General features: G+C 43.5%; 1 protein-coding gene across 1 annotated transcript; it reads left to right on the forward strand.

The window, feature by feature from the left end:
* Positions 1–933: 933 nt before the first annotated feature.
* spon2a (spondin 2a, extracellular matrix protein) lies at positions 934–9,131 on the forward strand (the record flags this gene model as incomplete). Its single annotated transcript, XM_079229017.1, has 5 exons — positions 934–1,162; positions 3,133–3,353; positions 7,156–7,347; positions 7,700–7,871; positions 8,160–9,131. The coding sequence occupies 5 exons, from the start codon at positions 934–936 to the stop codon at positions 8,345–8,347; spliced, it is 1,002 nt and encodes a 333-aa protein (XP_079085143.1). The 3' UTR covers positions 8,348–9,131.
* Between the last annotated feature and the right edge of the window lie 514 nt (positions 9,132–9,645).

A 9,645-nucleotide genomic window follows, 5' to 3' on the forward strand; every position in this document is an offset into this window, starting at 1 on the left:
CGATGCCAAATTACTTCTGGTTGTTTCCATGGATATTTTACAGCTCACATTTTGAATACAGCCTCAAAAACAAGTCTGGAATAAATTAAGACGGAGCATTTGTTGCGCCGCTTTCAAAGATTCTCACACACAATAGAATAACCTGTCTGCTTCAGTTATTAGAGAGCAAAGGAGGGATGATAATACGGGTGTAGAGGCTGAAGAGGAGTTTGCGATTAAAGGATGTGTGTTCAGAGGCAAGGGGGGCGTGCAGAGAGGAGACAAGTAGCATGGCCACGATTTACCTTCATCTCCTGCAGCAGCGTCATCAAGCCAAAACTCTTCAGCCCCCATGAACTGTAAGGCTGAAATGTGTTCTTCTGAGCAATTATAATGCAGGTGCCCTCCTCCCCTCTCTGCCTCTCTTAATAGAGTGAGATTATGAGTCAGCCGCCAGTGGTCAGTGGATGGTCAGGCGGTGAGGTCAGTAGAGCAGCAGAGCAGACGGGATCTGCATCGGTCCTCAGAGCCGTCGTCCCTGGCCTAGAATAAAACAACAGCGATGCTATGGCAGACGTACATGAACTATTTTGCCATGTAGCCATAGATTGGCTGTGGATCAACACGCAGGGGAATCTGACTGTATTTTCATTCAAAGCCGCCAGGGTCAATAATAGCTTCAATCATCTTTGTTCTTCGATTAAATTATGTGTTATGATATGAGGGCGAGAGTGTGGAATTTCACCCTTAGTGATTTTCCATGATTGTCTGGGTTTGGTTTCCTTAATGTTCACGTTAAGATCCTTTCATTTGCTTGCTGATAGACAATGGTTCCAAGCCAACGTGCTTCTGACAGACCTCTTCAGCAGCTTTTGATTATAGAATATTCCACATGTTTAATGGTATTAAAGAAAACTCTTTCACAACCATTTTTCATTTCTCCATTTCTTTCAGATGATGTCATCAGAGCACCTGACCTGCGGTTGGCTGCAGCAGCTACTCGTCGTACTTCTGAAGCTTTGTCTCACTTTTGCTGGGCCTTTGCGGCCACTCAATGGGACAGACTGCACAGCCAAGGGTCCTGCTTCCTACATACTGGTCTTTACAGGTCACTGGAGCCCACAGGCATTCCCCAAGCAGTATCCGCTGTTCCGGCCCCCTGCACAGTGGTCCAAGCTCATAGGTGAGAAAGACAGCCAGGGACAAAGAAGTCGGTTATAAAAAAAATCTGCTATTTCTTATGGAAAGTTTTACACCTGGTAATCCATTGAATTTTGACCATTATTTTAGACTTGTCCTCCATTGGATAAAATGGACCACTTGCATTGTTTCTGTGAGAAAGAGGACACAAAGCTGGAACAGAGATGGTGACCACAGTGAGATGAAGGGACACTTAGCTTCAACTAAAGGCAGATGTTTGGCTCCCCATCATGTGTCAGAGGTCTAGTTCCTCATTGTCAGTATCCACGTATGCACACAGACACATACACGGGGGTGAGTGATGTTAATAGAGCAATAAGAAAGACACTCTAAATGCTACCAGATGGGGTTTTCTTCAACTTCTGTCCGGCCATATCTTTATATTTCTCTCTTTGTTCAATTCAACCCTACACTCCTTCCCACATGTCTGCTGGTTTACCACAGTGTTGGCGGTAAACACTGGAGTAGTGGTTTCTGGGCTGGTGAAGGTGGGTGATGATAGCTGAGGTGTGGTGGGGTCAGACCGCTTACCCCAGAGCCAGGAGGAGGAAAAGAAGAAGCAATTCAGGCCCCTTTATTCTGCTTTTGGACCCCCAAGCCATGGAGCATGGGATGGCTGGCATATGTTTGTACATTTGTGTGCTTGTATGTGTGTGTGTGTGTGTGTGTGTGTGTGTGTGTGTGTGTGTGTGTAAGTGTATGCTGGACTGCTCTCGTGCATCACTGTCTGCGGCGGCCGTGGCTTTGTCTGGTTTCCCGTTCTTCCAATGGTGCCCTGCTGCCCTGCCAGAGGATGATGTGCTACTTACTCCGTATAGAGACAGGCACCGGAGATTCTGATCCCGCATAATGGCTTTTAATGTGTGTCCCCCTCCCCTCAAGGCATGGGAACAAAATGAGAAGAAAAACACAGGGGCCTCAATAGGCTGACAGTCTGCTGGTAAGGGACATGATCAACGTTGGAAATGGAGTTTATCACAGCACAAAGAAAAGCATAACCTGTCGAAGGCCCTGCAATGGTTGTGTGTTGCTTAACTGTGGAGACCTGGGGGTGAGGAGCCAAGGACACTGCCAGAGGCAAGAGGGAATGGAGTTCGTCATGGCCAAAAACAAAAATAAACGCAAGCAATTTAGCAAGGAAGGGAAGTGGGCTTTAACTTCTTGGTGGGGCCTAAACGTGACGTGTTATCGAGTTTCAAGGTCCTGATGCTTGTGGGAAATTTGTTAGGATGGAAATGCAATTAAGTGCGTAAGTAATGGCAGTTTGGGGAGAAACAAGATAGTGTGTGAAGTGTGCTGGGCAGGTTGTGTGTGTGGCTCAGTGCAGTGTGTGTGTTAATACATGTATCAAGGGCGTTTAAGTACAACTGCATGGTTGTGTATGTGTGCCTGTACAAAGCTCTGAAAAGTAAGGTAAGGCAGAACCATCAGAGCATTTGTCAGCGTGTTTCTGGCTAACCTTACTCTGCCCTTAAAACTACTGGTCTAGGCAAGTGGCTCTGTGGGTTTCAATGTGGCGCTCCAGAACCTGCGGCGCAAACCGTTTAAACTAAATCATTCTCTTGATTCTCAACCAGTTTCAAAGATAACTAGAAGTAAATATAAGAGTTTGAAGCAAATGTTTGTTGGCCAGAAGGTGATGAAAAAGTAATACAGGTAAACTCCTGACCTATCTCTGGGCAGCTTCCGTCTGTGTTGTTGTTTTATCTGTGATAAAAGGAGAAAAGATGTAACTGTAAAAGTGCAATAATCCCAAAGACATGCTTGCTGGCAATTCCTTCAGAATTGTCTGTTTAATTGCAGGATGTAAGAGGCAGCCGAAGGAATACATACAGGCTCCACCGTGTAAATGATCTCACCGTCTGGCTGAGGCTCTGTGGTACTTCATTGACATTGATATGCATTCCAGTGAATAAGCATCTTACTCCTGTCTTCTCCTCGTTCTCCCTTCAGCGGTCAGCCATAATCGCCATTTTCGGCTGTGGGAGCATGGTACTCCAGCTAGTGCAGGGGTGCAGAGCTTTTCCGAGATCGGGGTGACGGTGGAGCTGATGAAGGCGGCCAAGGAGGCCAGGAAGAGACGCGCTGTTGGCGCCATGTACCGAACAGCCGGCATCCCTAACGGCATCGGGCACAGCTCCACGGAGTTGCTCATGCAGCCTCGGGGCTCCCTGGTAAGCAAAAATAAAACTTAAGTAGAAGCAGTACTTATTCACAAAATCACACACATGCTCAGACACAGTAAGTCACTGTGTCTGACTAAACCTACTCAGTCATCCGGTGACCTGGGCCTCCCCATGACGTCGTCCATCCGCTCCGACCAAACACACTTCTTTCCACTATCCAATCAGACTATGTTTAGCCCAAGTGCTGAAGCCGTGCAGCCACAAACGCCCCAACCATCCTTCGCGGTCTGCACTCTGTCTGCTGCCTGTCCAACTGAACTCTGCGAGCTCGGGGTTAGGGGCCTGAGATTAAGTTTAGCAAAACGAATAGCTTGACAATTTGGGGAAGACATTTATTCACTTTTTACCAAGAGTTAGATGAAAGGTTCAACATCACTCTCGTGTCTGTGCGGTGCATATCAAGCTATAGCTAGCAGCCGGTTAGCTGAGCTTAGCATTAAGACTGGAAACGGGAAAACAGATATTATGGCTTTGTACGGCAGCAACAGAATCTGCCAACCAACACCTCTAATGATTACTAATTAATATGTTATATCTTGATTGTGGAAGTGAAATTACATTATGCCATGTTGTGTGCTGGACTATCTGTTGGCCTGGCACAGTCACTTCCTGGGAACGGCTGAAGTCTCATATTATCTCATATTTAAGGTTGATAAAATTGCTGATAAATGTGGACTGCTGAGTTGCATTCTCAATGTCCAACTACGGTACAAAGCTTATCATTGCTGGACTACATGGTACCACTGCTGCGGAATAGCGAGTAAGTCTGGGGGCAAAGGTCATGGTCAGACTCGCTAAATTTGGTCCTCGGGCTTCAACAAAGGCAAAGGATTTGAGGTAGGCATGAGTTATGGCACTATGGAAAAATGTGTCATACCATTCAGATTTAAACTAGAAATGAACTATTCCTTTATATAGTTCATTTCTATATGTACCCGATAAACATGGGGTAAAGCGGTGCAAAGGAAAGGCAGACATTCACTGGAGTTTTTAGAAATAGGTGTGGGCCTGCACGAAAGTATGGTGACCTACATTTGTTTATTGGTTATTCCACTGCCTGAACCCAGGGGCCCTTAAAAATCATAAACAACCCTGTCGGAGGGCATCTTTGGTAAGTACTTGTCATGGACAGCAGCTTTACAGCTTTTCATCTAGGTGCATGATGTCTGTGCCTGCTTTTAAATGGGTCCATCTGTTTTTAGATCAGTGGACAGAGTGCAAAAATAAGCAGGTTATGAGTATTGTGTGTGTGTTTTGAACACGACAATGACAGACTGACTGATGTGAATGTGTTAATGGCTTCATCTGCTATTCTGCTTTTCTGTCCGTCTCTCTCTCTCTCTCTCTCTCTCTCTCTCTCTCTCTCTCTCTCCTCTCTCTCTCTCTCTCTCTCTCTCTCTCGCATACTCTTATATAAATCCCATGCTTTTTGTCTTGCCCACAAACCAAAACATTCATACGCAATGCCCCAAAAATTCCAAACACATTTGATTCCTATCTCCATATTCATGAGCCCTCTGCCATTGCTGTTAAATGTATAATTCAAAGCAGACAGATCCCGGCAAATAAGTATCATTCAGGAAACAACTGCCATTAGTTTTAAAGTATCTGTATCAGTGGCACCACAAAAAATGGGACTGAGCATTAAAGTGCTAGCGCTACTGGACTGAGTGCTTGTTTTTAAGGTCTCGCCAGGACTATGCAGAAGATTAGCTGTGATGAAAAAAAGTGAAAGGGATCAAACTGTCTTTGCTTCCTGGCATGTATATTGGTTGAAACCAACATGGACTGATCAAGCCACTGACGTGGGTTACCCCTGAGTAGACATCCTCGCTGAGTGGCCCAATGGATATAGCAGGACGGGACTTCTTGGAAAAACCGCTGTTTGAAAGGAGCCTGAAAGGACAAGAGGAGGGAGGGATGTTACAGAGGGGGGAGAAAGGAAGGAAGGAAGGAAGGAGGGGATCAGTGGATGATTCTAAAAAGCAACAGAGCTGCTTCTGATTTGGTTTCTTCTGCCGTGCGTCACAGGCAAGAAACAGACCCCATGTGTCATGCTGACACTACCTGCCTGCCTCCTGTCCCGAGTGGTCTTTTGCGCCTGGTGAACTGGTTTGAAGTTTGTTCCAGCACTCTTCTATCCAGCGCTCTCTGTTTGACTCCAGGCCACCCTTTCCAAGCTGTCCAAAGCTTTCCAAGCCCACCCATCTTACCCCGAGCCGCAAGTGAAGGAGGCGTTTTTTAAATGCGCTGTTTTCTGGGCTCCTGCCACCTCAGCGTGTGCTGACCCCCAGGCCACTTCCTGTATATGAGGTCACTAGCTCTCAGGAAACATCCATCACAGAGGAGACACAGTCTAACCCTGCACAGGAAACTGAGTGGGTGCATGTATGCACAGTGCACACACACAGTCTCCAGTGCCTATATTTATAAGTTGCACATTTTATAAATCCTGACATCATCAGTGTGTGTGTGTATCTTACTAGCTCATTTCCTTTCCGTTAACTTAATACCTTCTACAAACAACAGATATCAACAGACATGGGCAGCATAACACATAATACTGCGGTGAGGTAATCAAATTACTTGAAGACCAGTTGACGTTGTTTTTTACTATAATGATTTTTCCACTACTTTTCTACTTATCCAGAGTGCTGCAGTTAGACCTTTGGCTGGAGCCAGAATAATAATCACAGCTGTGCTTTGATTGTATATCACAGCATTTCCTTTGTAGTTTCATTTTGCAATGATAATTTGACAAAGTAAATAAAGACAAGACAACTAAATCAGCTCATCAGTGCAAAAACAATATTTACACAGCAGCTCATATGAAACAATCTTGGGGGAAATATATAAATGTATGCATCAGAGTGTATTGCTCCTGGGTATATGAAGAAAGAAAAAGAAAGTAAGACCATCTTGTGATGGGATCCCATCAGCCGTGAAGCCAAATTGGGCGAAGGGCAACACTTCCTATCCCCTGCTTCTGGCGCCCTCACTTGGACCACACCGATCTTCAAGCTCAGCCTTCACTTTGATCCTAACTACACACATGTAGAGATTTCTGAGTGCATTTGCACTGTTGTGATGCTGTCGCAACGACAAAATCTGTCCACAGAGAGACAGAAATGTAGACACCTGGCAAAGAACTCTAAACCTCTTCTGTGGCAGTTCCTACAGTCGGTGTCTCCAGGACCTCCATTTGCCATGATGATACACACAAACAATACCAACTATAACAGTATAACTGGCAACTTGCAGCTCTGTGAGGCTGTACTTTGGCAGTGGTGCTTTGAGCTAAATGCTAATGTCCACATGCTTAGTTCTGCAGATGTTCAGCCATGAACCTGGATGAAAGGTTAAGGGATCATCAGAGTAATTAATTCTGAGAAGAACATATATGTTGACATACAAATGTCATGGCAATCCATCCAATAATTGTTAGGATATTTCAGTCTGGACAAAAGTCATGGCTGACAGACCATTCCTAGAGCCACACCTCTCGCATCGCTACAAAGACATCCCGCCTGATCATTTTAAAGCACGGCAAAGGCAACAACCATGCTACTCAATTAGTTGTATTACGCTTGCAATTTATGAGTCATCAATTGATTCATTCGTCATTGATCTTATAAAGTAATTTAGAAGAACAAAAGTACATTATCTGTGTATTTCTTTCATCTAATTCTGTTTTTTTCTCTGTTTATTGTCTATCTTCACTGTAAACTAAATGTTTCTCTTGGACATTAACGCTTGATCTAACTGCCTTCTCTCTTTCTCTGACCGACAGTTGTCCCTGATGGTGAAGATTATCCCCAGCCCCGACTGGTTTGTTGGTGTCGACAGCATAAACCTCTGCGAGGGCAGCCAGTGGAAACAGGAAGTGACCATTGACCTCCATCCTTATGATGCAGGGACCGACAGTGGATTCACTTTCTCTTCTCCTAACTTCCCCACAATCCCCCAAGAAAACATCACAAAGGTGAGGTCTCACAACGTTCACAAGTACAAAAACCATCATCGGTTGATACGTTGACTTAATTTAGTCATTCCCTCCATGGTGAGGCAAAGCAAGGTCCCCGCCTTATACTTAAAATAGGTTAGCAGTGTGGGAATGGGTCATCATTCTTAGCTGTCTGCACAAATGATTACTTAGCGTCCCTCATGCCTGACCTGAAGTGATTTGAGTAAAAAGGGCCTCTCTTACATAATAGACCCGCTACCCTTTTCCCAGCATGTGTTTAACGTGGACTATTGTGTATGTGAACTTTTGTTGAGAACCTGTCGGCTCTCCTGATGAATTTTGCCTGACAATTCTTTGCTGACTTGCTCAGATCACATCTGAGTTGCCGAACCATCCAGCCAACTCCTTCTTCTATCCACGTTTAAAGGAGCTTCCACCTATTGCCAGCATAAGGATCACTCAGCAGAGCAGATCAGCTGACCATCAAATCCTTATGTCCAATCATATCCTGCCAAACTCTATCAATCCCCAGCGCTTCTCCGGTAAGTCCACATACATCCGTGGTACATAAACATTTCACCTGGAAGTTAATGCTGATGGTTTTAAATAAATGTGGGAGCACAGACAAAAAGCACAAATGATATTTCATTGATTTGTATTACATGAAAGTTATAATATGATCTCCCTTAAACAGTTCTACACAGCTTATCATAAAAGCACGTACTAATATTTAAACAGCCCTTATTTATGCAGAGATTTGTACTTCTTAACTCTTTGCCTTTTTCTCTTTAGTACTGTATTTTTATCACACCTCTTTCTTCTCAATTCAGCCACACCATTGGACTGTGAAGTGTCTCTCTGGTCCTCCTGGGGTTTGTGTCTTGGTCCCTGCTCCAGAGGTGGTGTCCGCCACCGCACACGTTACATCCTTTTGCGGCCGGCCAACGCTGGCGTCCCCTGCCCTGAGCTGGAGGAACAGGCTGAATGCGTTTCACACAGCTGCATGAGACTCCAGTAACTCACTGGGTGCACAACACAGATACTGCCAGTATTCAACACTGGGACTCGCTGCTGGAACTGAGAAATGTTGCTGCATCTTGAGAATGTCCTTGATAATGCAAAGGATCTTTTGGGTTTGTCACAGTCAAATTGTGGAAATTAAAGACCTGCTGCCTTCCCTGTGCAGCCAGTTAATATTGGAGTGTACCCTACTCTGGATGTATTGTAATGACAATAAAGGGATATTGAAGTCTGAGTGTAGCAGAACGTTGGGCGGTTAATTCATGTTTGAGATAACACTTTGAATGTTCTGGTAAAGTGTGATTTTTCATCAATTGTCGTGGATGCAAAATAGAACAATTGAGGGGAAGATGAATGAGAAATGTGTCCCCTCAAAGACCAGTTTGAGACTTCTTATGGTTTATTCGTCATCAACATATGCATTGAATCTGTACACTGATAGTCATGCACCATAATCACAACAGAGTCCTTGCACATAGTGCATACTTTTACGGGCACACAGGGATTCGTTTACATAGGGAACCTATACATGCTTGGCACATACAGCTCTTTCAAAATAACCTCACACCCCGATTTATAAATATCACCTTTCACAAGAAACACCTAATAACTGACTTGAGGCTTTGAAATAGCCTAAAGAAGCTGGCCTATTTTATAATAAGATGTTTTTTTAGAAAGGTTTTTATAAAAATAAAGATAAATATTTGTATTGTTATTATCTCTTTTGATATTTTAATGTGTAGATTTTGTATATACTGTATGATGTATCTTATCTTGTATCACTCACGAATAAATAAGGAGGTGAGTTTTTCAAATAGAAAACCTCTGCGTTACTTTCTTCTCCATATGACTTTTCAGTTGAAAAATGTTATCATGTAAAAGCTTTATTTAAAACTCTTGTAAGACCAAAGAAGATTGTTGATTTGCACGGTGCCAGTAATACATTATGAAGTAAATTTAGTTGTGTATGCCAGAGCATAATTCGACCAGTATTGACACTTCTTGATTTGTGTCCAAAGAACTCACAGCTTAAATGTAAAAATACACATCATAAATATCACACGTCATAAATATCACAGTGTGAAAATGTTATGATGCCTTGTATTCACTATAATAGAAGTCACAGTTCTACATATTTAAAAATTAAAATTATATTTATTTCACAATATCGCTCTATTCTAAACTTTGATAACTCAGTGCTTAATGGTCCAATGTGCTACTTTCTTTGTGGTAGCCTATTTAGATAATTCATAATAATTAATTAAATTAAATCAACTTTTCTACTGATATGGACGA

This window comes from Taurulus bubalis (assembly GCF_910589615.1).
Source record: "Taurulus bubalis genome assembly, chromosome: 13".
In the NCBI taxonomy this organism is placed as follows: domain Eukaryota; kingdom Metazoa; phylum Chordata; class Actinopteri; order Perciformes; family Cottidae; genus Taurulus; species Taurulus bubalis.